The sequence below is a fragment of the Sphaerodactylus townsendi genome, linkage group LG10, assembly GCF_021028975.2.
Source record: "Sphaerodactylus townsendi isolate TG3544 linkage group LG10, MPM_Stown_v2.3, whole genome shotgun sequence".
In the NCBI taxonomy this organism is placed as follows: domain Eukaryota; kingdom Metazoa; phylum Chordata; class Lepidosauria; order Squamata; family Sphaerodactylidae; genus Sphaerodactylus; species Sphaerodactylus townsendi.
Genome location: NC_059434.1, coordinates 88,977,230 through 89,002,851, shown reverse-complemented (window position 1 = coordinate 89,002,851; position 25,622 = coordinate 88,977,230). Strand labels below are relative to the sequence as shown.

At 59.0% G+C, this 25,622-nt stretch overlaps 1 protein-coding gene across 1 annotated transcript in view; it reads right to left on the bottom strand.

Moving 5' to 3' along the window:
* Window positions 1-769: 769 nt before the first annotated feature.
* Window positions 770-25,622, bottom strand: part of SEMA4F (ssemaphorin 4F) — a 29,019-nt gene continuing 4,166 nt past the window's right edge. The window contains exons 2-14 of the mRNA XM_048509838.1: window positions 16,470-16,621; window positions 15,372-15,431; window positions 14,491-14,589; window positions 13,841-13,934; window positions 8,943-9,062; window positions 8,690-8,832; window positions 8,256-8,431; window positions 5,315-5,453; window positions 4,993-5,215; window positions 3,851-3,960; window positions 3,426-3,583; window positions 3,042-3,100; window positions 770-2,263 (exon numbers count right to left, since the gene is read on the bottom strand). Of these exons, the coding sequence (XP_048365795.1) occupies window positions 1,638-2,263; window positions 3,042-3,100; window positions 3,426-3,583; window positions 3,851-3,960; window positions 4,993-5,215; window positions 5,315-5,453; window positions 8,256-8,431; window positions 8,690-8,832; window positions 8,943-9,062; window positions 13,841-13,934; window positions 14,491-14,589; window positions 15,372-15,431; window positions 16,470-16,621 (2,159 nt within the window). The 3' untranslated portion in view covers window positions 770-1,637. The remainder of the gene's footprint in view (window positions 2,264-3,041; window positions 3,101-3,425; window positions 3,584-3,850; window positions 3,961-4,992; window positions 5,216-5,314; window positions 5,454-8,255; window positions 8,432-8,689; window positions 8,833-8,942; window positions 9,063-13,840; window positions 13,935-14,490; window positions 14,590-15,371; window positions 15,432-16,469; window positions 16,622-25,622) is intronic.

The following is a 25,622-nucleotide window of genomic DNA, read 5'->3' as shown; positions in this document are numbered from 1 at the left end:
TGCTTCCTTTTGACTTGAAAATAAAAAAAAAATATGGCCAACGCTTGGAGCAGTTCAGCAGGCAAGTCCCCCTCCTTTCCTCCCCAGCAAGGAGAAAGGCTGCAGAGAGGATCCCTCCTGTGTCTCTGCATGTGAGGAGTTTACACAAAGAAGGTAGCAGCATTAGAAAGACCTTCCCTCCATCTCTGGCGAGGACAGTAGGGATAGCACCAGCACACCATTCACTACTGGAGAGCACACACAGGTGGTGATGAGAGCTGGGGGCGTGTGTGGGTGTGCGGGCGCATGCACAGGACTCCCTCGGGAAGGGAAAACTACAGCCGCAGAGGAAGTGCAGCAAGAAGCCAGGAAATCCAGGCTCTCTTTGACCCCACAAAGTGAGTAGGAAGAGGGGCAAACGCCAGGCCTCCCAGCCAGGAGTCTCTAACATGGCTCAGCTGCAGATCACCTGGAAGACCTCCACCTGAGACTCCACACAGCAGCTGCCAGTGAGGAGGCTCAGCAGAAGGCTACAGTGGCAGCATATGCCAGTTGCAGAGTCTGCCTCGTGCCTGGTGGGTACTTGCAGGTTAGCTGTTGTCCTAAGAGGCATAGCTGGAGCCATGGCTGTCCGCTTCCACACCCACATTTGCTTTGCCTGCTGTGTGTGCCCCAGTGAGCCCTGGGTTCCTGTGCTCTCCTGACCTGGGCATGTGGTGTTCTGGCCCACAACCACACCCCACAGCTGGCCACGCAAGCCAATCCCAAAACTGAAATAAATGAGGGCTCCTCGGTTTTGTTTTTTTAATAAGTCACAAAATGTAGAAGTACAACAACAAAAACATCACGCAAAGAGGACACAAGACCTGTTTTAAAGGAAGGTGTCCCTCTGCCCAGCTTCTTGTCCTGAGGGCCATCAGGGCAGGGGGACGGGGAGGGAAGCAGCCAGTGCACTGGGGGGGGGGGGCAGCAGAATGCACAGCAGGGAGTAACACTGTCCATGCCTGCTCGGGGGGGATGGGGGGCAGAAAGCCAGTCTCCAAGAGGTCTCAATCAGTTAGGGAGGAAGTCCCCAATCGGCACATTCCTTCACAATTACAAGTGGTCAGATTAAGCCAGGCAACGGGGCAGCAACACTGGCTGCAGGGACTGGTGTGGAGGTAGCCAGAAGGGGGTTTGGCCAGCTCTGGAGGGGTCCTCTTTGCCAGCCATCCGTTCGCAGACAAGTTGGGCTCCGGGGGAATTGGCTTCTCGGGACAGTCTTGGCTGCCCAGGAACACACGAGGCCGGCCTGCTCTTGCAGGAGGCGGCAGGAGGCCCTCCCGAGAGCTCCGTTGGTGGAAGGGAGGGCATCAGTCCAGCAGATTTCAGACCAAGCCCAGCCAGCTGCTGCTGCTGCTGCAGCCCCTCCGCTCTCTACAGAACTCTGAAGAGTTTGAACAGGGCCAGCCAAGGAGCCCCTGGCCCACTCCGCAAAATCCATCTTTGGTTGGGGCTCCCTGCTGCTAGGAACTTACCTGAGGCCACCTAACACTGCGACATGGGCCCAGGGAGAGGGCCTGGCCAGCAGAGTGCACGGAAGCAGCGGACGTTTGCCGATCCCGCTCCAGGTGCAGGCCCCACGGGGGCCCCAGCAAGAGTGGAAGCACCAGGCCTTTCTAAATGGAGGTCTCATCACACTTGGCCAGGGGGACCCCCGTCAAGTAGATGCGGGCTTGCTCTGTGTCCAGCTCGTTGATGTAGAGGTGGGGGTAGCCGTTGAGGCTGCCGTTCTTCTTGGCTGTGGCCAGTGGGTGGCGCTCATCCTCCGGAGAGCTGGGAGTCTGTGGGTCGTGGCTGCAGCTGGTGGCGGCTGACTGCATCAGGTCCAGCCCGTTGCGCTCCCGGCAGATCAGCTCCCGCTGCAGCCGCTCCCGCCGCCGGCGCTCGTGCAGGAGGAGGCAGGCGCTGCTGACGACAACCCCCAAGATGAAGCAGAAGATTCCCACCAGGACGCTGTAGCTGCGCTCGGCCGACTTTGAGGCGCTGGGGCCGTTCCGGGCCGCGTTCACCAGGCTGTAGGAGGCGACCATGCCGTTCACGCCAGCCTCTGCACACCGGCACGTGTATTCCCCCAGCGTGTCCTCCGTCACAGTCAGCTCCAGTCCATCGTCACGCAAGACATAGGGGGCGGCCTCCAGGGAGGGTCTCTGCCACTCACAGCTGGCCCACGCGGAGCGAGGGGTGCAGGGCAGGACCATGTGGGCGGTCAGCAGAGCTGGCACTTCAACAATGGGGGGCGCCTCTGCCAGGGAGAAGGGGGAGAGAGGGATGCTCAAGGGAACCCGGGCAAGGGAAGCCAACAGCCCACCCAGACCCACGGCTCAGGCAGGCACCAGCTGGCACCCCGGTTCTGGCATCTTAAAACCCTCAGCCAGCCCGAAGCCTACTGAGGACGAGTTTCTTAGAAGTTGCTGAATTTCCCACCCAAACCTATTTTCTCTAGACACTGAACTCCTGAATCCTGCTGGTCAGATTGCCCTCTGGTGGCAGTGAGTTCCACATGCATCTGCCCCTGCCCTCTGAAAGGCCCTGAAGCTGCCAGAGGTTCGGTTTGACCTGCATCACCAGGAGCCCCGGCAGCTTCTTCACCAGGGCAGCCCAGACCCCCAGCCCGTCAGGGACAAGGGGATATCCAGTGGGGGGGGGGGCCCTCGGAGCTCGAATAATACTGCTCAGTACTGCTAAGCCGAGTGTGATGAGACTGATGGGGGGCGCTAGGGGCAGGCTGTTTTCTGGGGGGGGTGTTTGATGCATTACTGTCGCATGTAAGTCGTGTCCCACCCGCATTCCTCTTTGGTTCAGAAGAAAGGCAAGATGTAAAGACCTTAACGTGCTCTGATGCTCAGACACGCGTTGCTCTCTGCCGCCTCTCCCCTGACTGATTTCCCTTCCCTCGAGCTTCCTGCCTGGGCCGTCCTGTGGCCACGGCTGAATAAGGGAAGACCTCCCCACCAGAGTGTGTTAGTCTGTCTGGATCAGAAGGGCTGGGAGCCACCAGGAAGGCCTCCTGCGTCCCCTACCTTCCTTCTCCGGAGAGCACAGCAACAGCACGTTTGCCGCTGTCAGGTCCTGGAGCAGCCTGGGAAGACAAACACAAGGAGGGTGGGGGCCTCTTCAGCTCTGTGCCCGAGGGGGGGGCAGCCTCCAGCTCTCCAGAGGTGCTCCGTATCCTCTCCCCCCCCCCGCCCCGGTGCGAGCAGAGAAAGTCTCCTTTGGAGCAAGCCTCCTGAGCCCACCCGCTGCCTGCCCCCTCCTTCCTGCTCCCCCCGCCCACCCAGACCAGCAGGAGGGTCCGTTTCTCAGTTGTCAATGAGGTTAATTAGACCACGAGAATCAGCCCCATTAGGATCCTGGTGCGAGACACCTGCAAGCGGAGGATGCCGTTGCCCATTCGTGGCACTCACCCCACGTGCCCGTGGTGGTCTCTGCATGCCCCCATCTCCTGGCTCCAGGCGCAAGACGGGTCTCTGGCCAAAAGACAGTCTGGGCAGGTCTTGTACAAGGCACAGCTGGAGGTGCTGATCTGGGTGACTTCGCTGTCAGAGGCCACATAAAGCCAATTCTGCAGGGAAAAGAGGGGTTAGCCCCAGTGACCCCCACATCCGCAGTCAGGAGCCAAGGCCCACCCTCTCCCCCCCCCCCCAAGACATGGAGGCTCCTCTGCTCTGAGTGGGTGCAGAGTCTGGCCTCCAGGGGATAGGGGACAGGTGGGGACCACCGCTGCTCCTTCTCGGTGGCAGAGGTTGGGTGATCGCAGGCCAAGAGTGGTTGCCAGCCCCTCGGCAACTGAGCTGGCTGTGGCTCCTGCTCCCTCCCCCAAAGACCTCACCTGATGGATGAGCAGGTTCCGGATTGGCTGCTGCTCCATGAACAGGGTCAAGTCCTCAACGAGGGACGCTTCAGGGCCAATCTTCACGGCCTTGTGCAAGTGTCCATCCTCTGCGGAGGGAGGGAGGGAGGGCAGGTCAGTCAGGCTGTGGCAACCTGAGCAGCCCCCGTGGCACAAATCCTGACGCTGGCTAAAGCTGACAGTGCCTGGGACCCCAGATGACCCTCCAGCCCAGGTATTCAGGTCCGTCCCACCTGGCAGCCTTAATCCCTTTTGGACAAAAGACGAGCCGGTTTAGACCAGGCCCGACGCCTGGCCTGGAAGTTCAGATCGACCACCAGGCGGCCGACACGGGCGGGATCTGCCTCGGACGCATGGAAGCGGACTTGACTGGGATGGGAGAAATCCGCTCGGTGGCTCAGGTCCCACTCCAGCCAGCACAAACATCTGGACATTTGGGGTTTCCCCTTGTCTTCACTTTTCAGTCTTCCATGGGAATAGGGCCGTGGGACGTTGGGAGCGGGGTTGAGGACCCCTCCCCCTTCTTCAGGCTCCGAGGAACTGGCTACAGCTGAGTCACGTGGTGAGCTGGGTGAGTGCGCCTGTCTTGCTTTTCACTGGAGTCTCTGCGTTGCTGCTGCTGCTGCTGATGATGATGATGGGGGCTTTTCGCGGCATTTGTGATCTGCCCCTCCCCCCACCCTCTGCCGAATCCAACCACCCTCTCCTTTCTGATTTTCTCTTTTTTCACATTTAAGCTTTTTTAAAAAGAAAAAACTATTTTTTGCTTCACTGAGTACATTGAGTGTCTCTGGAGCATTTCTCTTGATCTCTTTCCCGTGAGACAGACTGCACAGGGGCTACTTGGTCGGTGTCATTTAGTTATTGCTCTAGCAATATTGCACTTGCATGGAGCCATCCCAGTGCGTCAGTCTAGGCCTGAGTGGCAGTGGCGGGGGGGATATCAGGGTACTTTCCGGGGCGCCCTTGGTCAAAGACAGCAAGGGATTTTTGGCACCCCAGAATTCCTCCCTGGCCACAAGCCCCTCCACAAGCCATGCCTCCTAAGGACGGCTCTCCATGCTCCCGCTCCCTTCCCACACCTGACTGAGAAGCACCAAGGCCTGCTGCAGCCTCCTTACCTGTCCCCAGGTACAGAATGTCGTGCTCCTGCCCGGAAAGAGCTCTGGCCCGGTGAACTGCCAACCGGCGGTACTGCGTGTCCATCTTCACTAACACAGGCCTGTTCTGCAGGGGGTAGACTGGCTGCTCCATCAGCGGGTGGTCACGGATGAACGTCAGGACACGGTCTGGGAGGCCCAGTGAGGACCTGACGCCAGCCAACTTCATGCTGCTGGTGACGCACTGTGAAGGGTGTGGGCATCAGGACGTGGCCAAGACAGTCCCAGCCCCAACCGCAAGGGTCCTGCCCGCCCCCGCCCCCCCATCCCCTCGACAACTTACTGCCCCTGGCCGAGGGGAAGGGACATCATCCGGCATCCGGGCGTCGCAATCCCTCTTGAACTCCTTGAAGCGCCCCTCCATGGCCGCCCGGATGCTCTCCATGCTATAGGCACAAACGGCAGAGCCTGTTCCCTCGTGCCTGCAAGGGGAGAAGAGGGCGCTCAGCCGCAGCCCTGGCGGCACCGCAGGCCCTCCACCCTCACTGCTCTGCCAGGTCTGCTCCTTGGCTCGCTCGTGCCATTCATGGGAATGCTTGCCCAGGTGACAGGCGAGCCTCGGGGCTCCTTCTGGCCGTTCAGGTCCACCACTCCTCTCCCAAACAGCACCCCAGCACGAGCCGTGCCCCACAAGCCACGTGCTCAGGGCTGGCAAGGCACCTGCTCGGCCAGGAGGGAGTGCCGAGCCCACAGAAGCGGCCCCTCAGACGGCGCCTCTTGACACCACAGGCACTGCGCTTGTGTGCTCCAGAGAAGATGCCAAAACCATGCAAGAGGCTGAGGCGGGCGACGCAGCACGTGCCCCAGAAGAGATGTCGGGCAGCCCGTCTCGTGGGGCCCAACTGATGTCTCTGGGGCAGGGGAGGGGCACTCTCTCAGTTTGTTGTGAGCAGCCTTGACCCCCACACATTTGAAAAGGTGGGCTATAAATATCAACTTCCACTCCTTCAACGACCACCTGAGGATGTCTCTGACAGACCGGCTCATGGCCACCACGGGGCTATCTCAATTTGTGTCTGGACCAACCCATGTATCCGGGCATACTCTCAATCTGGTGTCTGCAACAGGGGGAGTGGGGGTTGATCCACTGACTGGAGGGCTGGTGAAGTTTGGAGTGTTGGCTGTTCCTGCCCACCGCAGTGGTGAGGGCCAGGGTTAGCATCTCTGCCAGAGGACATGGGAGATTAATTGACCCCGGGTGCCAACAGGAAGCGCAAAATCGACCCCCCTCCCAAGGAGAGGCACCCCTGCCCCCCCCCCTCCGCCGGACGGGACCGCCGCTGCCTTCCTCCGCCAGCTGAGGCAGTGGGGAATGGGGGGAGGGGGGGCGCCCCAGGCAGGTGTTGCCCTGGACGCCATTTTCTCCCGATACGCCTCTGGTGAGGGCCCTATTACAAAGGCCCGTCCCTGGAGAAGAATGGAGTCTGATGGATTCCTGAGAGCTCTGGGGGTTTCCAGGCAACACGGCTGGCGCTCCTGTCGAGGTCCCGGTTTCACTGTGGGATGGAGCCCCCTTCTGAAGAGGCACTCCCTGGATCCTACAGACCATCACCGCCCAGCTGCCAGGGCCCCCTTGTTAGGGAAGGGCCGGGAGACGGTGGTGGCCACTCAACTGCGGAGGGGGGAGCCGACTACCTAGATCCATTCCATTCTGGTTTCAGGCGGGGCCTCAGCACGGAAACGGCCTTGGCTGACCTGATGGAGGACCTTTACCGGGAGAGGAGCGGGGAGAATTCCTCCCTGTTAGTTCTTCCGGGCCTCTCAGCCGCTTTGAGGGCCACGGACCTCGGGATCTTCCTGGAGCGGCTCTGTGGGTTGCGTTTGGGGGAACTCTTCTTCAGTGGTTCTTGTCCTTCCTTCTAGGCAGGCTCCAGAGAGCAGCAATGGGGAGGGGGGAGTTCTGCTGCCAGCCCTGGGGGCTTCACTGTGGGGTTCCCCGGGGCCTGGCGCCACCCCCTCTGCTTTTTAAAATCAACATGAAGCTGCTTGGGGAGGTCATCAGGGGATCTGGAGTTGGGTGCCATTCGTATGCAGCTGACACCCAGCTCTCAACTCCAGCAGAGAGGTGAGGCCCCCCAGGTGCTGGATAATTGCCCAGAAGCCGTGCCGAAGTGGATGAGGTAGAAATTGAGGCATAGGCCAGAGACAGCAAAATTTCCCTTAAGGAGGGTGACTTCTGAGTAATGAAAACTATCCCAAACTACTCCTTCTGAAGAAAGTGAGCAAAGAAATTACGACACTGAAACACGCTGGGAAAATTCAGGTCAGACAAAATACACCACCCCATGTGTATGCATTCTGCCCCATCTAATGCAGAGAGTCTGCACGGACCCAGTCCTGCCCCTATGGAGTTTCCGAGCAAGCCGGGCCTGCTCATCACCACATCCGGGGGAGGGGGGGGAGGAAGGAAGGAAGGAAGCAGCAGCAGCCCCACCCCCCACCCACTTCACAAAAGCCCAGCAGGTTCTGCAGTTACTGCGCGCTGACAGCCTCACGGCAGCAGTGCACGGAACACAGGCCTTCCGCCGTTGGTGTTATGCTGCGCTGGACGCAGCTGCTGAGCAGGTGCGGTGGGTGGGTGGAACTGTGATCGTTTTGGCTGCGACTGAACTGCCCAGTAAACAGTCTACATTTTTGGAATCATTTTGCATTTCGGTTTGGATATGCAATTGGTTATCTTTGCTCTTTCTGTTCCCGGAACCGTGTACTCTTTGCTTATCTTTTATTTCCCCATTTAAACCAACAGACAGTTTTCAAATAGAGTGGGGGCAACTCAAGTTCAAATCCTCCCACTACGTCATGGAAGCTCGCTGGGGGCCTCGGGTCAGGCTAGCCTACCTCACAGGGGTGTCAGGACAAAAACGGAGAAAGAACTCCTGGGGGAACCCAGGGAGAGCAGCCATGCCACAGACCACCAAGTTCAAAGCGCAAAATGGACCCCCCCCGTGCCCAACACCCAGTGTCCCCACGCCCCGCCCCGCCCCATTGGCCCTGCTGGGTGGTTGGCTAGGGTTGCCAATCTACAGGTGGTGACTGGAGAACTCCCACTATTTCAACTGATTTTCAGACCACAGAGATCGGTTCACCTGAGGAGGAAACAGCTGCCTGTGGGGGGTGGGCTCTGTGGCATCACAGCCAATCAAAGTGCCTCCCTCCCCAAAAACCCCCCTCCTCAGGCTCCGCCCCCACAATCTCCAGAGCAGGCAGCTCTTTGGCCAGCTCACCTTTGGGAGGCAAAGACTCCATAGAAGACGGTGCCTGTCCAGTTGGCAGCGGGCAGAGTGACCACATCCTTGAGAATGTTGAAGACGGTTCCGGTCTCTGGATCTGAGCAGACCAAGCGAGCCTTCAAGAAGGTGGTCCACTTCTTCTGCAGGGTCTTCTGGCCTCCCAAGTCCCCCTGGAGATGGATGAGTGGGGAGGCATTACCTTCAAAGGCTGGGGTGAAGCCAACAGGTCACACAGCATGGGGGGTGCTTGGGGGTCAGGTGCGGGGGGGGTGGCGTTCCATGGATGCAAGAGGAAATTCAGAGGGCCGAGCACAGAAAGAAGAAGAAAACAGGTCCTCTGAGCGACAGCCAGCAGCTCAGCACCAGGGCAGAGTTCGCCCCGGAGGAACCCACCCCCTCCAGAAGGGCCCCCGACAGGCCTCGCCTACCTTGCAGACTCTGGCCACCCGAGCCACCTTGACTTTCTCGTAGAAGTCATATTCCCTGGCCGTCTCCGTGAAGAAGAAGTAGACCTTATCATCGTCACCATTCCTGCTCTCCCGTATGAAAGCAGAGGCCACGAACTCGGGATCTGGCGGGGGGGAGGGGATGGAGGGAAGAAAAGAGGGATGCCGTCTGCCACAGGACTGCTTCCTCTGCAAAGCCTCACTGGGCCACCTTCCACCGCAGCTGCCGACTCACCATTCAGCCATGCCACGGAATTGTCTGTCCGGATCAGCTCTGAGGGGTTTCCTGTGGCTCTGGAGATGATGGGCTCCGTCCCCAGGAAATTGTTGACTGTGGCTGCATACAAGACGCCATCTAGACGGACAGGAGTACACGTTGGGGAAATGGGGCTTAAGTACTGAGTTCAAATGAAGTGATAGTGTCATGTTGCTTGGTAGAAAAAACTGAAGGAAGTCTGAAGACAGGTATGGCCAGGGGCCAGGGTTCAACAACCTTTGCCACCCAAAGAGCCATTTGGACCCGTTTTCCAGCGCCCCAAAGATCTACGGAGCCTGCCTCTCCACTCAACTTTCCTTCCAGCGCTGGGAGGTGGAGGCGCTGGGCAGGGAAACCCCCTTGGCCCAATGGAGCAGGCAGTCGCCTGCGCTGTGGGGCACAGGGGGGATGGCGTCTGCGGCCTGTCCAGTGCTGCAGCCTTTCGTGCTGCGGGAGGCAGTGGCGCTGGGCAGGGAAACCCCCGTCTGCCCAACGGAGCGGGCAGGCAGCTGCGGGGATAGCAGAGGGGGGATGGTGGCTGCTCTGGAGGGACACGCCCACGCTACCCTCCTGGGGTCGGAGGGTAGCATGGGCGTGTCCCTCCAGCCCTCCAGAGCAGCACTGGAAGGAGAGGTGAGTGGAGGGGATGCAAAAAGCGGCACCCTCACACACGGAGCTGCCTCTGGTTCGGCCCCTCGACTCACCTCTCCTTCTAGTGCTGCTCTGGAGGGCTGGAGGGACACGCCCACACCACCCTCCAACCTCCAGGCCACACGGAGCAGCAGTATAAGGCTGAAAGAGCTGCATGCAGCTCCGGAGCCGCAGGTTGCAGACCCCTGGGTAAGACAATCAAATAAGTAATGGGTAAACTCCACAGGGCTCCATCCACGGGGGCAGGGGTCCACTTTATGCCCACAGGTGGAAGATCAGGCCACAGGGAGGAGGACGAGCGGCCAGAGCAGAGGGCAGGACTTCTGGGGAAGGAACTTCTGCTCCAGCCCCAAGGGAGCCACTCTGTGCTCAAGAAACCCTAGCAGCAAAGGCCTCAGTGAAGAAGGGTCCTCAGGCCCCCTTCCCAATCCTGCTGCACCGAGGCCCCCAATCTGGGGATGCAGGTCTAGCTACAAGGAAGACTGACTCGCCTGAGTGTTATAGCTGAATGGACCACGGAGGACAACAGTCACACCCAGCGGCACTTTCGAAGGCTCAGGAGGCAGAAAGATCAGCACGGAAAGATATGAGCTGATCAGGGGAAAATTAGAAGAGTGGGGAAAAGACACTGAAGAGCTATGCAGGTGAACGGATGGCAGATTCCTTCCAAGAGGAAGAGCCTGCAAGTCAGAAAATGAAGCTGTGCTCAAAGCACTTGGGAAAAACAAATCACAAGAAGCAGATGGGACAGCAATCCACATCTTAACTCGAAAATGCCCACAAATACGGAAAACAAAGCAATGCCCACAGGCCGGGAATTTCAATCTATGTTCCAACTCTGAAGAAAGGAGAGGTCAGAGACTGCAGCAACCATCAGGCCAAGGCATCAATTTCCCATACAAGCCAAGTGGTGGTCAAAATTTTATGCAAATACTCTTACCATTAATAGAACAAGAAATGTCAGATGTTCAAGCCAGATTTAAAACAGGAAGAGCCACAACAAAAGATCACAACAAAGATTTTGACTATGTGGATCATGAAAAGCTATTTTTAATTCAATCTAAATGAAGAACATACAGAAAACCAGACTAGATTTAAATTAAAAAATGGAGTTAAAATCAGCAAAAGGAGAATTACCAACCTGAGGTGTGTAAATTATGGCAGAAACAGTGAAAAGGGCCAAAGCAGGACTACAGCTGAGCATCAAGGCACAAATCATGACTGCCGGGGAACGACACAACTCTTAGGCTGATGGTGAAGCAATTGAAATTGTTCAAGATTTTGTTCAAGCTCCATCGTCAGCCAAACAGGAGGTGGCAACCAAGAAATCAGAAGGAGATTTGAGATTGGGGAGGGTGGCTCTATGGAAGAGCGGGAATAGATGGACGTGTTGCCAGCAAGAAGAAGAAGAAGAAGAAGAAGAAGAGTTTGGATTTATATCCCCCCTTTCTCTCCTGCAGGAGACTCAAAGAGGGGGCTGGATAATCTCCTTTGGTTCCTTCCCCCTCACAACAAACACCCCAGGAGGTGGTGCCAAGGGCTGAGAAGTCTGAAGAAGCTGTGACTAGCCCAAGGTCACCCAGTTGGCGCAGGTGGGAGTGTACAGGGCTAATCTGAATCCCCCCAGATAAGCCTCCACACCAATTCCAGGCAGAGTTGGGAATCAAACCGGTTCCTCCAGATCAGGGAGTGCACCTGCTCTTAGCCACTGCTCCCAGCCACTACTAATTGCTGCTCCCAGAAGAAGAAGAAGAAGAAAGGAGTTTGGATTTATATCCCCTTTCTCTCCTGCAGGGGAGACTCAAAGGGGCTGACAATCCTCTTGCCCCCCCTCACAACAAACACCCTGTGAGGTGGGTGGAGACTGAGAGAGGGCTCGAAGCTGTGACTAGCCCAAGGTCACTTGGCTGGTGTGTGTGGGGTGTACAAGCTAATCTGATCCCACAGATAAGCCTCCACAATTCAATGACAGAGCTGGGAATTAAGCCAGTTCCTCAGATCAGAGGTACCTGCTCTTAGCCACTGCTGCCAGCCTCATCCTGTAGCAAGTCAATTTATGTCACAGTATTCCCTGGTCCTCTGCATGGGAGTGAAAGCCGGGCAATGAAAAAACTTGACAGAAGAAAGCCGATCCCTTTGAAACGTGGTGTTGGAAGAGAGGGTTAAGGAGACGGTGGAGCACTGAGAAGAAAACCAGTGGGTTCTAAATCATAAGAACATAAGAACAAGCCTGCTGAGTCAGATCCATCAAATCAAGCCTGAACAGCCATTAGAAGCCGAAGTGGCAAAATGGAGGCTCTTGTGTTTTGGTCACACAAATGGGAAGACACGAATCACTGGAGCAGACAACCACGCTAGGAAAGAAAGAAGACCCAACAAGAGATGGAGGGACTTAATCGAGGATGCCACAGATCCACGGGGTCACCACAGGTGAGAAGCAACTTGATGGCACATAATAGACATACGGCTGATATATGTGTATATCAGGCAACCAGGACAACTAATTCTGTCAAAGGCCATTCCTGCTTCCTTTGGCCAAGCCAGGCTCTGAGCACGAGCAACCAGTCTCCGCTGACCCTGAGTCTCCGCTGGGCCCTCCTCAGGCTGGAGGCACCCAGACAATCAGCAGTGCCACAGTCGCCGCCGCCTCCCAACAGCAAGCCCCCATGACAAGAGGTCCAGCAAGTTGAGGAAGACCCGGGTTTGAATCCTCACACTCTCCCACGGAAGCTTGCAGGGTGATGCTCAGCTGCCTCCCGCATCTTAGCCTCCCCACAAAGGAGGAGTCTGCTGTGATGATGGAGGGCAGGAGGGAGGGGGGCCGTGCTGAGTCCTCGTGGGGAGAAACAGAAGCGAGAAATCCACGTCAGCTCTGCCAAGAGGTTTCTCGGCCCTCCCGTGAATTGGGACGGGTGTGACGCCGCTGCTTGGTAAAGGATTGGGAACTGAGCATTGTGGCTGCCCCGTCTGCAGACAAGACCACAGTGCTCAGGCAGAGAGTGAAGAGCTCCGGAAGGGTCAACTGGCCAGCAGAGCCCAAATGAAGCTGAAGGCAGCAAACAGCTGAATACCAGCGTCAGGAGATGGTGGCAGGAAGGAGAGGAAAGGAAAGTGGGGTGCTGCTGGCCTGGCCCTCCTGGGCAACCAGCCAGCTGCCAGGCAGCACAGTGTACACAGGGATTGATGGACCCTAGTGGATCCAGCAGGCCCTTCTTTTGTTCTCCCCTCTCCCTTTTTTCTTCACAACAACTCTGTAAGGTAGGTTAGGGTGTGAAAGAAGGATGGTCCAAGGTAACCTGTTTTATAGCAAACAGGAATCGCAAGATGTCCTAGTCCCTCTGCACGCGGCATGTGTCCGGCTGCACCTGGAGTCCTGGAGGCCTCCCTTCAAAAAGGACGTGGACAGAACGGAGCAGGTGCAGGGGAGAGCGAGGAGGACGGCCGGGGGCCTGGAGACCGAGTCCTCCAAGGAGAGGCCGGGGGACCTGGGAATCTGCAGCCAGGAGGAGAGGAGGTTGGGGGGGGGATGGGATTGTTCCCTTTCAAGTATCTGAAGGGCAAGGAGCTGTTCCTGCTGGCAGCAGAAGGCAGGGCTCGCAATAATGGGTACAAATTATGGGGAGAGAGGTTCCAACTGGATATTAGGAAAAACAGATTTACAGTTGAACTTGAAGTGGAATCGGCTGCCTGGGAGGAGGTGAGCCCCCCCCCGCCCCCCGGTCTCTGGCAGTCTTCACACAGCAGCTGGAGTGACACTTGTCAGGGGTGCTGCAGGGTGGCCCTGCACTGGGCAGGGGGCTGGACCAGATGGCCAGCACGGCTCCAGGGTCCAACTCTGTGAATCTGAACGGGGGTCTCACCAGCCCTCACCCAAAACACCAACCACTTCCCAGGGCCGGCTGCTGTTTAAGAAGCATCTCTAAACATTTCTGACTTGAGGGCGAGCAAACAAACAAACCATCAGAGAAGTTCCCCCTCCCTTCTTGAACAAGGAGGCCCCATTCCGCCCCCCCCCCCCCAGGTCCTCTTTGCCACCTTCCTTCACACCTGAACTAGCGCAGCAGTTTCATCACCTGGAAAGGGGGTCACAAGCAGGGCCCTGCAGGAGGGGACGGACTCCCAGCCCGAGGCTCGTGGGCACCACACGTGCTTGGCTGGCTGACCCTCGCAAAGTGCACCGCCAGGATGTGCCCCAAGCTCAGGGCAAACACCCCGCGGAAGCATACCTGCCACGACCGCTGTGGACGGCTGCTGGGGCTCAAAGGGGCACTTCCCCCGGCCGCTCTCCAGGCTTTCAACGCTGTGGAGCTGACTCACTTTCTGCAAGAAATTAAAAATGTCGTCTGTGATGTGCAGAGCGGGTGAGCAGCGGGGGAGAAGACACCCCCTTGCCCCAAAGGGCAACCCGGAGCAGCAGCAAACCCAGACCCACTCGGGGCTGGCACCCAGGACAGACCCTACAGGAAAGGCTGGAGGCCCCATGACCCAGGACGAGGGCTTCTGTGTTTCCACTGCACTAGACAGAGAACAAAAAAACGCAGGCCACGCCCCAGCCTTGGTGCAGCTGACGGATTCCTCGGCCTCTTCGAAGGGCCAGATTAGAGTTCGGGTTCTGCTGCCGACATCTCGCCTACGAGCAAGTGGGAGGGGAAGGACAAGGAGGGCCCACACTCACCGTCCCGGGGGAGGGGGGGCAGGTACTGGATGCACCCATTTGTGGTTATAGAAGGAGAACTGGCCATGCTGGCACTGGAACCAATTGGCCATGCTGGCAGGGGCTGATGGGAGTTGTAGTTCATGAACATCTGGAGTGACATAGATTCGCCACCACTGGCTTAGAACCACACACACACACACCCCCCGGGCTGCCACTCACAATGAAACCACACTGCGGGTCGAAGGCAAAAGTCCCACAGACAAAGAGGTGGGTTTTGTTTGCAAACTCCAAGATCCGGACGAAGTTGTAGCATTCGGCCTGTGGAAAGAGGACGGTCGTCAGCACCCCACCTGCCGCCAGACTTCTAGGGCTGCACAGCGCCTGCTGCCTCTCAGTGCAAAGGCCAGGGGGTGATCGCCAGACCTCCCCCGCCCCGGCAGAGACCGTGCTGCTGATACCCTGGCTCAGGCAAAGCCCTGTGGGGTGCTCCCCAGTCCCCCCTCAGGTGCAAACTGCGGTCCTGGGGGATGCTCTGACGTGCTGGGCCCCAGCTCCCTGGGAGCTTTCTGGCCACGGCTAGGGATGTCCACAGCCCAACCACACGGGCGTAACTGCAGCTCTTCTCTGAGTGGCAGAGTTGCATGAACCGGGGAAGAAAGGAGTGCCAGAGGCCCAGCAGGGGGTGGGAGACAGGAAGCTGGCAGAAGCACGGCTCAGGGGGCCAGCTATGTTGGCACTGGGTGGGAGACCAGGGGAGGGGGGTGCCCTTGACCTGCCCATTCCTGTGCAAGCAGCACAGGAGGCCAACACACACAAAGCAGCACACAGATCACCAGGTATGTCCCAGGGACCACGGGATGGGGTGAGCTGAGAGCTAGGAGGGAGGGCGACTTGGGGCAACAGAAGCAAAGGCAGCAGGGCCAGGAGGCTGAGCCAGGTAGCCCTTCAAGCACCACACCACCCCCCACCCACATCTGGCAGGACCCTGGGCCCAGGACAGCAGAGGGGGGGGCAGACCCAGGAGCTCTGCAAAAGGGAGGGGGGCACCCTGCCCGAAGCAGGGGCGACTGGCGGACAACTCCCGCGCGGCTCCCACTTGCCTCCTTCTTGCCTTTCATCCTGCAGGAGTTCTGCGCGTTTGGAAGCACATTCCAAGGGACCTGAAAAAGACAACGAGGGGCAGGGCCCCAATAATGTCCCTTCCACTGAGGCTAGGGGTAGCCCCGCCCCACCCCCCAAAACCACCTTGTGAAGAGCACAGAAGCTTGAAAGGGGGGGGGCAGGGGACAGGCGTGCTTGACAAAGCCCCTTTCTGGGCTGTGGGATGTGCCCCCCTCCAATGACCACGAAGAGATTCTCCTGGGGTGACGAAGCCCAGCCTGGAAGAGGTCAGCAGCCACAGTGAACTCAGCAAGAAGGGAAAGGGGGGAGAGAGGGGTTCACTGCTCTTTTTCCCCTCTCTGGTTCCTGAGGAACTTGACAGCCACTTCCTTCACTGAGCGGGGCCCAGGGTGGTTTCCCCACTTCCCTCTCCAACTGACCAGCCAGCCAGCTTCCCTTTCCTCCTGAGTACAGACTTCTTTGTTTTGCTTTTGTTAGTTGTCACTCTACATTTGATCAAGTTTCCCAGCTCCACCCTGGGGTCTGGCCAAAGCACCTCTCTTTTGGTCCTGGTGGGTTCTCCGGGGGGCTGTGTGGCCGTGGTCTGGTGGATCTTGTTCCTAACGTTTTGCCTGCATCTGTGGCCGGCATCTTCAGAGGTGTATCACAGAGGGAAGTCTGTTACACACTGCGTCCTACTCTGCTCAAACGCCTGGCTGAGGGTTGAACTGTCCTGCTTCCCCCCCCTCTGCCCAACTCCATGCTATTCTGGGGAGCTCGGCTGTCATTACCTCCACCTCTGAACTCTTACTTCCTCTTCCCGTTGAACAAGATATGCTTTCAACACGAATCTAAAATGCAAGATTCCAGCCCCCTGGAAAGCAGCCCTCGGACTCCTCTTTTTTCCCGTGGACCTCTGGTTGGGCCAGTGAGAGGCAGCCATGCTTGGATTTTGGGATGTCCACCACACTCCAGCCAAGAGTGCCCTGGCCAAACCCTACAGGCAAACCTACTTATTTGTTTTGGTTCTCCCAAAGGCAATTGAAATGTGGCCATTGGAGGCTTAGGCGAATCTTGGTCTCCAAAATGAGGCTCACCCTCTTGCTTCCGTGGGTGATGCTGTCCACGTGCAGGGCAAAGATGGCGTCCTTGGCTCCCACGTACAGCACTCGGGAGGAGGGGTCCACCAGGAACACGCTGTAGTTGGAAGCCGCCTGGCTGGAAAAGCGCTGCACCATCCGGTCCACCTCTGCAATGAGACCACACGGCACATTGTTCCCTGCACAGAACGCTCCAACAGCAGGCCCAAGGATCACTGAAGTGGGGGAGGGGGATACTTCTGGGTGGCCCGATCCAAAAGGTCAGCAGTAACTGGGCAGGACCAACAGGGTGGGCCGCTGTGCTGTTTGTGACCCTCGGCACCCACCCTCTGCCCCCACCGTCCTGGGCTCCTCTGGCGCCTCTTCTGGCCTCCTGCAGGCCACTCTGATGCAAAAAGAGCAGGAGGCAGCAGGCCCTATTCCCTCTATGCCCAGACCCGGCCAGATGTGCACCGAGCCACCCAGGTGCTCTTCCACATCTGTGTAGCATCTCTGCAAAACTGGCCCTCTGGTGCAGCCAGGGTGTTCTTCCATACCCCTGCCATCCCCTCTGCAAAGGAGCCCCCACCCACCCACCCAATTCCTCTCTACCTGGTGCTTGGCCGCAAGCCTGGAAGCTGCCCCAGGGGAAGAGCCAGGAGTTATTTATGCCCCTCGCAGGAAAGCAAGCGCTCCCCACCAGCCACAGCTTCCTCTCCTGCCTCGCTCGCCTCCACTGTGGTTCTGCTGTCTCAGCCAGGGCGGCCACAACTGCTTCCTCTGCACCTTGTGGTTGCTGCAGCAGCTCCAGCTCTCCAGGGGCCAAGTGCTGACAGCCGGCACTGCTGTCCCACTGCTGAAGAGCTCGTGGGAGGGGCACCGCGCATGCCGCCTCTGCTGGGCAGCTGCTGCTGCTGCCCCCTCCCCCCCCCAAGCCCGAAGAACCGGGCTGCGCTGCGCTGCCCTCCCCAACAGCACTGGGCTTTTCAAAGCATCTCAAACCTTCCGGCTGGCAGAGTTCATGGGGAAGGTGCGGAATCCTTGGCCTTAGCTGTGCCCGCTGGTCTCACTTGCCGGGATAGCGGGAGACACAAGAAACGCAGGTAGCCGAACTCAAAGGTCTGTCCGGGACGACCAAGACTGCCCCCGCCAGCAAGGGCTTGCCAAGGGTGGCCAAGAGTCCAGGGGAGCCATGCCAGCTCCGGCATGGGAAGCCCAGGGGGCAGCGCCTGCGGAGGGCAGAGGTCTGGGAGGGAAGCCCAGCGTCTGCCCTCTGAAGCAGCCCCGCCCTCCCAGGGGGCTGATGGGTGCAGCTGGAGGCCAGGCCCCAGCCCAGCCACCTCAAGGGAGCGCTGCCGCCACCGGCAGCTGGATCTCCTCCTCCTCCTCCTCGCTGCATCAAGGGGGAAAGGGGCCACCATGGCTACTCAGCCTCTGGCCAGTAAATCCTTTCCAGCCAGGACGACCCGAACATGCAAGTGGCAAACGTGGAGCCTCTCTGACCTCCGCTAAAACCCTTGCGGGGAAACGGAGAAATAAATGCACCCAAAGTGACCCTGAGCAGCCTCTCGCTCCCTCCCCAGAAAGACAGAGGTCCAGGAAAGTCCCTCCCCCACCCCACCCCATTGCAGGCCCACATCTCCAAAGCATGGCGCAGGCCCTTGAAGAGATCAAGCTGAAAGCATCAGCACTGTGACGCCGATGCACAGAGGCTCCTCAGCTGGGTCTGATGCATCCTGGCAGCGGTTCAGGGCCTCCATGTTCCCATTTTGCAGAAGGAGAACGGAAGCCGAGTGCAGCAGACAGCTTGGGGGTTCAGCCCAACTCCCCCCCACCAGCCCAGCGTAACCTGGCTCTCCCCACCCCCGCTGTGAGGACACTGCGTTGCGTGGCAGAAGCTTGCAATGGTGGGACTTCTGTTGTGTCCACAGAAACCCCAGGGCTCCCTGATCCCAGCTCCAAAGAAGAAACCACTTGCAGTCAGGGAGGTTGAAACAAATGACTTGGTTGCTGACTGGCCCACAGTGGGGGTGAGCAGAGAATCCCAGGGTCTTGGGAGACCCAGCAGGGTATAGGCCCAGCCTTTCAGAATGGCCTCAAAAGATGAGTGAGCCGGGAGCTGCAAGTCCAGCTCCGCAGCTGCCTCGCACCCAGGACCTGCCAGATTTCTCCCCAGACATGTCTGTGCGGTGCCCCTCCCACACAGGCCCTGCTGGAGGACAGCAGCTGCTTCCCACAGACCAGCTTCTGCAGGACATACACCAGAGGAAGAAGGCTGAGCGCTCCCCCCACCCCGCTGGGCCCAGGGGCTGCCTGCACCCCCAGAAGGCCTCTGCCCTCCACACCCAGTGTCAGGGGCAACCACACCGCCCCTTCCCTTCCAGAGGAAGCCTGGCCAGATGGCAATGCAGCAAACTGGGCACAGTGGCTTGGTTGTCTCGCCCTATTGGCTGCCCTGACTGACACCGTGCCATCCCCTGGAGCCCACCATGCCCAAGGCAGCCAAGATGTAACAGTGGCGATAATCACCAATAATCATCCCTGGGAGGGAAAAAGGGGAGTCCTGCGGCAGCAGCCCTTGAGAGCAAGGTTCGCTCCGGTGTCAACAGCTGCGGGGCAGAAGCTCCTGCTGCAGGAACCTCTTTCAGACCCCCGGCTGAGCTCTGAAGCAGCAACAGCTGAGCACGGGAGTGGCTGGCCAGTCAAGCCCCGCCTTCGCTGCCCACCACCCTCGCTAAGGAAGGGGGCAGCCATTCCCAGCCTTGTCAGTGTGGCAACCCACACTCTGACAGTTTCGTGGTCCGCTGGCCCACTTAATAAACCTGCAAAAGCCTGGTGGGATCCACTTTTGGATCAAGCCCCGCTGACTGGGAAATGCTGCCAAACCGGGGGGGGGGGGGGGGCCCGTGCCCAGCGCTGCCCGGCAGCTTGTCAACACACCGCTGGAGGGAACGCGAAGCAGCCCATTGCAGGGAGAGGAGGGCAGGAAACAGCCCGGCTGAAACAGAGCTCTGGACAAAAGTCTCATTGAAGGCAAGCGTGAGAGAAGGAGCCGTCACGGGCGGGCCTGGAGGAGGCTGCCCCAGCTGCTAGGCTGCCCCCCCACACACACACACACTGGAGATGAGCGCCAGCCCTGCCCGAGGCCCCACCCGGAGCAGGCAAAGCACTCTCGGGGGCCCTCATACACTTGTGCATGTTCAAGGGCATTTTGCAGCTGACCCCCACTCCAAAGAACACCGTGTGCTGCGTCCCAATCCATTTCTGACCCTCTCGGCTTAGGGGGTGGAGTGGCCCCCTGTGTGTCTGGAGGGGGCTGCTTTTTGAATGCCAGAAACCCAAGACACCGGGAGTGGAGGGAGGTCCTTTGAGCCCCCACTCTGCCCTGCAGAGCCTTCCCTGCTCTTCTCAGGCAAGGGCTTGGGGGTGTTGCTCTGTACCCGAGATCTTGGAAGAGCTTTGTATTGTCAAGGGCTTTCACGGCCGGACACAACTGGTTGTGGTGGGTTTGGGGGGGGGGGCTGCGTGGCCGTGGTCTGGCGGATCTTGTTCCTAACGTTTCGCCTGCATCTGAGGCATCTGCATCTTCAGAGGTGCATCACAGCCACACAGCCTGGAAGACCCACAACCACCAGTGGGAAGAGCTACAATCCCTGAGAGCAACCCCCAGGCTCAGGGACGGAGCACCTGCTTGGCCGGCTGGAGGCCCCCGGGCCCAACTCCTGGCAGCATCTGCGGTCCAAAGGCCCAGGAGGCAGGAGATGGGGGTGGGGGGACTCAGGCCGGTCAGACCAGACGAGGCTGCTGCAGAGGAAAGCTGCTTTACGTGGAAAGCCACGGGCTATGCAGACGCACCTGCACCCACTTCAGCTTTTCGGTGCCCTGGCTGGTGGGCCCTGGGACCGACTGGCTGGCTGGCAAAGCCACCTGAGAAAGCAGACTGGCTGCGCCTCCCGCTCGCCCAAGAGGGACTCCTCCGAAGCTCCTCCTGGGCCAGCCAGGCCCCTGGGCACAGGGCAGGGTAGGCGGCACCCTCGGGGGCAGGCCTCTCCTGGATCCTGAAGCTGAGCACGGGCCAGGCCAGGCCAAGCCATCCCTCCTCGGGCCTGGAACTGCAGGAGGGGAGGAAGTGCTCCTTTCTCAACACGCCCCACTGGGACAGGCCCAGAGTCCCCCGGAGGGACCCAGGTGGCTCACCCACAGCACACACCTACTCTGGGGGCAGCAGGGCCCAGGCTCAAGTTGAGCCTCTGCAGCCCGAAAGGGTCTCCCTCCCCCCTCGCAAAGCAAAGCCAGGCAGAGGAAGCAGCCGGGCTGGAGGGGCTGGCCCAAGGGAGAGCAGCCCCAACAGACAGCAGCCCAAGGAGGACAAACCCTTCGGAAGCCCCTCTAGTGCCAGGCAAGGCAGCTGGGCCCACGGCCCCCCACAGATCAGCCCCACAGTGAAGTCTTCCCTCCCCCGCCAGGGAAGCCTGCACTCAGCTCAGCTCCTCCCAAGGAGAGGCAGGCAGGCAGGCAGGTGACGCCACCCAAAGGTGCAAAGGCAGGCACCTTTTCATCTGCCTTGATGGGGAGCCAGAGGACCCACCTCCCCCTCCGGCCTCGGCAGGCTGGGTGCCTCTCCCTGCTCACTCTGGGAGAAAGAGCTGCGAAGGTTTAGACTAGCCTCCAGCAACAGCCACCTCTCTGCCCAGCCCTTCCCAAAGCGTCCCGCCCAGCCAGTCCCGCCCGGGGAACCTCCTGCCTCTGCCCCACGGCAGCAGCGGGCCTCTCCACAGGCATGCGGCTCAGAGGGCGCCTGTCTCCCGGGCTCAGCCAAGCCCCCTCCCAAGGGTGGAAGGCACCTGGGTGGACACTCCTCTAGAGCCAGCAGCAGCTGGCCTTGCTTGCCCACACAGAAAAGCCCGGTCACCCGCAGCTGCTCCCAGGCAGCAAGAAAGCAGTAGCCAGTTCCTCCTCTCCCACAGTCCTGAGACCCTGAGCCGAGAACACCCCCAGCGTCCTGTGGAAGAGAAGCCATGAGCCCAGGCAGCGCTCTGTTCTCGGGGGGGGGGGGGGGGGGCTAAAATACGCCCTGAAATAATTGGAACATTGCAAAACAAAGCAACAAAAAATTGCATTTCACACAAAACCCGTTTAAATGAGTAACTGATCACCAACAAAGAAAACAGGCAGAATTTCAAAAGCCAACAGCCACTGCAGGACAGAGGATAAGGGAGAAACGAAGCCATGTGCCGTCTCACCTGGATAGTGAGGACAACAAACAGGTGCGAGAAAGATAGAAATATTACAGTTGATTTCACAGCTGCCGGTTCTTTAGCTGGTTGTTGGCCTTTCTTTTATTATTCTTATTCTTGTTCTTATTCTTATCATTATCATGGTAGATTTCACAGCTGCCAGATCTTTAGCTGGTTGCTGGCCTTCATTACAATTCGAGCCTCACCCAGAGGCCTAGGGAGTTGTAATGTATCGGCGTAGTGTTTGTGCGGATCCCAGCAGGGCTGCCTTCTGAATTTGACCTATTATTATTATTATTATTATTATTATTATTATTATTATTATTATTATTATTATTATTATTATTATTACTATTACTATTACTACTACTACTACTACTACTACTACTACTACTACTACTACTACTACTCAAGTACTGCAATCAAAGCTCTGCTGACAGCCGGAGTTCGATCCCGACAGAAGTCGTTTTCAGGTATCCAGCTGTCTGGGGCCAAGCTTTAGCTTGTTCACCCTAGAACCTGCTTCTGGGGACTGACTCAGACACAGACTCAGTCACTTCTGGGGGCTTCCAAAGGCAGAGACCTGCAGCCCCCAAGCAGCTCCAGGCCATCTCATGCGCAGGACCAAAACTGGGAAGAGAACCTGGGAGAGCAGACGTCTCTGGGCAGCTCCCCCTCCCACCGCACGAATCTTCTGGCCTTCCTCCCTGAGCCCTGCCCACTCGACCAGCAACGCCTCTCTAAGACCTTTCCTGTCACCGCCTGACCAAGGCCTTGTCACTCACGACGCCCGGCACTGACCTCCACAGGCACCCAGGCTGCCCTCTGCCCAGCCCCCACTTTTTGCTAGCAGCGCCCAGAACCACACCCCACTCAAGATGGAAGCTTTCGGCACCCACAGCCCCCCCCCCCCGAGGCCCAAGAGACTCCTGGCCTGCCAGATGTGGCTGGAAACAGCTGTGTGCCATCGTGGACATGGGCGCTTCCCAGCCACCCAACGGGCTGCGGGCCCTGCCCTTTCCTGACAAGCAAAAGGGCACAGGTCCCTGGGCTGGATGCCAACACCAGCGTTCAGTGAGGCTTTCCCAGCTCCCAGGCGCCCGAGCCCCCGGCCTGTGTTGTCAGGATCCCCAGACAATCGTCCCAGTGTGCTGTCAGGTCAGGAGGCACAGCCAGAAGCCCTCGGGCACGACACAGGGACAAGGGCTGCCTATCAGCAGAAGCCCACGGGGGCCGCACTGGCAGCCAGACACGGAGCCAGACGGGGGAGGGGGGTTACTGCCCTGTGGATGAGGCTTGAAAAAAAAAACCCCAACCCCCTCGCCCCATTCCCAAGCCCAGAAGCAGCTGAGAAAGAACCTGCCTCCAAGTGGCCACACTCACAAGCCAGCGGGGAGCAGGAGGGAGCCCAAGGGGAAGCCACAGGGGCCGTCTTTAGGACTGAATGCCACACAACCCAGGGGGTCCCACCGCCCCGTTAAGCCCCCACTTCCAGCCTGACAAGGGGGCCAGCTCCTTCCCAGGCCTGGCTATTGGGGGACAGCATAGTGGGACTCGGGAAGGTGGTGGCTCCCCCCTCCCCCAGACGCTGTGATGGTTGTAATATTAGACACCCCCTGCCCAATTCTCCACATGACTGGATCAGGCATTTACTTCAGGACATTTCCAGCCCACCCTTCCTGTTGCCTGGACCACAAAATGGGGAGTGGGGGGACCTCTGGGGAACCCCTCCACAGACCTTAGCCAGACCACCCACCCACCCCCCCTTGCTTCTCAGCACGGCAGAGGCCTGTGATACCACCCTTCCACCTGGCTCTGACACCCACGACAGGCAGCAGATGCCCCCCTCCCCTTGGGCTACTTGGCTGTTCAGCACGCAGGTCTGTGCTTGTCTGGACACCAGACAGCAACGAGGGCTGGCCCAGCAAGGATCTCCCCCCCCCCCCCACTACTCACAGTAGAGCAATCCAAGCCAAGGGCCAGCAATCAGGGGCTCAATCCAAAATCCCAGTCCAGGTACCCAAGGCTCTGCCTGCTTCCACACGGGGCTGGACCACATGTGATCAGAGGGGCTAGCATCTGAAGACTCCATCCCCACACCACTTGCTCCAATTTTCACCTGTCACTCAGCCACATCAGCACAAGAGCACTGCCACGACCATCACACCCCCTCTGGGTGCCCTCTAACCAGCGGTGGGTTTCAAACAATTTAACAACTGGTTGTTTACAAGCACCATTTTAACAACCGGTTCTGCCGAAGTGGTGCGAACCGGCTGCATCCCACCACTGCCTCTAACCCTCCTTCCCACACAGATGCTACAGCACGGCAGCTCACTGGAAAATCCTGACAACGCTTGCTCAAAGGGGGCGGAGAGCAGAGCTGAGCGCCACTCTTTGGACTATGGAGCTCAGTTCTGAAGCTGACCACAGCGGGGGCCTCTGGGACTCTTCATGCCCCCCCCCCCTGAGCCCAGGTTTCCCTCCAACCTGGCTCTGAGACAGAGAGAGAGAGCCAGGTAAGTCATGACTGAAGCGAGACCAATGCTGAGCGGGCAATGGCACACCGGGGGGGAGGGAGCATGATTCCCCATGTGGAAGCCCCCACCAATGCAAGGCCACTGCTTTCACATCCTGCATGTGAGCTCCCAAAGGCACCTGGTGGGCCACTGCGAGTAGCAGAATCCTGGACTAGATGGACTCTGGTCTGATCCAGCAGGCTAGTTCTTATGTTCTTATGATAGGGAGGTCTGCCCCAGGACCACAGCAGCCAGCCACGGGGCTGCCAGCACCAAGCGTGGCAGAGCAGGGCTAGGAGAGCGCAGCAAAGGTCGCTCAGCGGCTCGGCCACGGGCTCAGCTGCACCAGCACCCGCCCACACCTGAGGGAGCAGCTCAGAGCGAGGGCAGGAAGCTGACAGCGTGAGAAACGGCACCCGCAGGCCTCACTCGGAGCAGCCACCACCCCAGCTCTGCCCCCGCCCAGCCCACAGCGTGTGCACAGACACCACGGCACACACCCCTTGCTCAAACAGCAGACTGCACAACACCCTCAGCTGACTCAGAAGGGGCAGCCAGTGGCCAGCACACATGCAGCACAGGGGATCACCACAACAGCGGCCACGGAGGCCTCCCGTGGCTCCTGCCTACCCAAGAGCCCCCCTCACTGTGGCCAGAGGCCAAGACTCAGCGGCCTGGGAAAGCGGAAAGCAGGGGAGTGTCCAGCCCTGGTCAAGGCAAACTAGGGGAGCTCCAGGAGCCCCTCCCGTGGCCTCGGATTTTATGGCTGGCCCCAGCTTCCAGGGGCACCTGGGGACCCTCTATAGGCCAAAGGACTCCCCTCCCCCTGTCAAGACCAGCCCAGCCCAGGGCAGAAGAGTTGCACATGGCCCAAGAGCAGGCTGCTACTTCCTTGGGGCAGGGCTGGAGGACGAGGCCCTCTCTCAGGGCTGCTTCTGCCTCCCAGCCTCCCCCTGCCGCCGCTCAAAACAGAGCAGTGCTTCATCCATCTGCAGGGCCTTCCATGAGTGCTGGAAGGAACACAAGAAAAGCCCCACGGGATCAGGCCCGTCAAGCCCAGTGGCCACGTAGGGGCCTCAGGGAAGCCCCCGAGCAAGACGGCTGCAGCGGCATCATCCACCTTTTGAGCCACAGCACCTATCAAGAGCACACTGGCAGCCCCTGGTCCCACGGATGGGTGGCTCCAACCCCTTTCCTCACAGTCCCCAACGTAGTTTGCCTTTGTCACCCTTTGTGCACACGGCCTGTTCGCTTCCTCAAGGAACTCCACTGTGTTGGTCAGGCGGAACTCCCACTTGCAGAAGCCAGCCTGATTTTCTCTTGGCAGACTTTGTTCCTCGGTGTGCCTTTGGTGAGAGTTCCTACTAATTTGCCCATGACGGGCGTTGGGCTGGTTGGCGTGTAATTTCCTGGTTCCC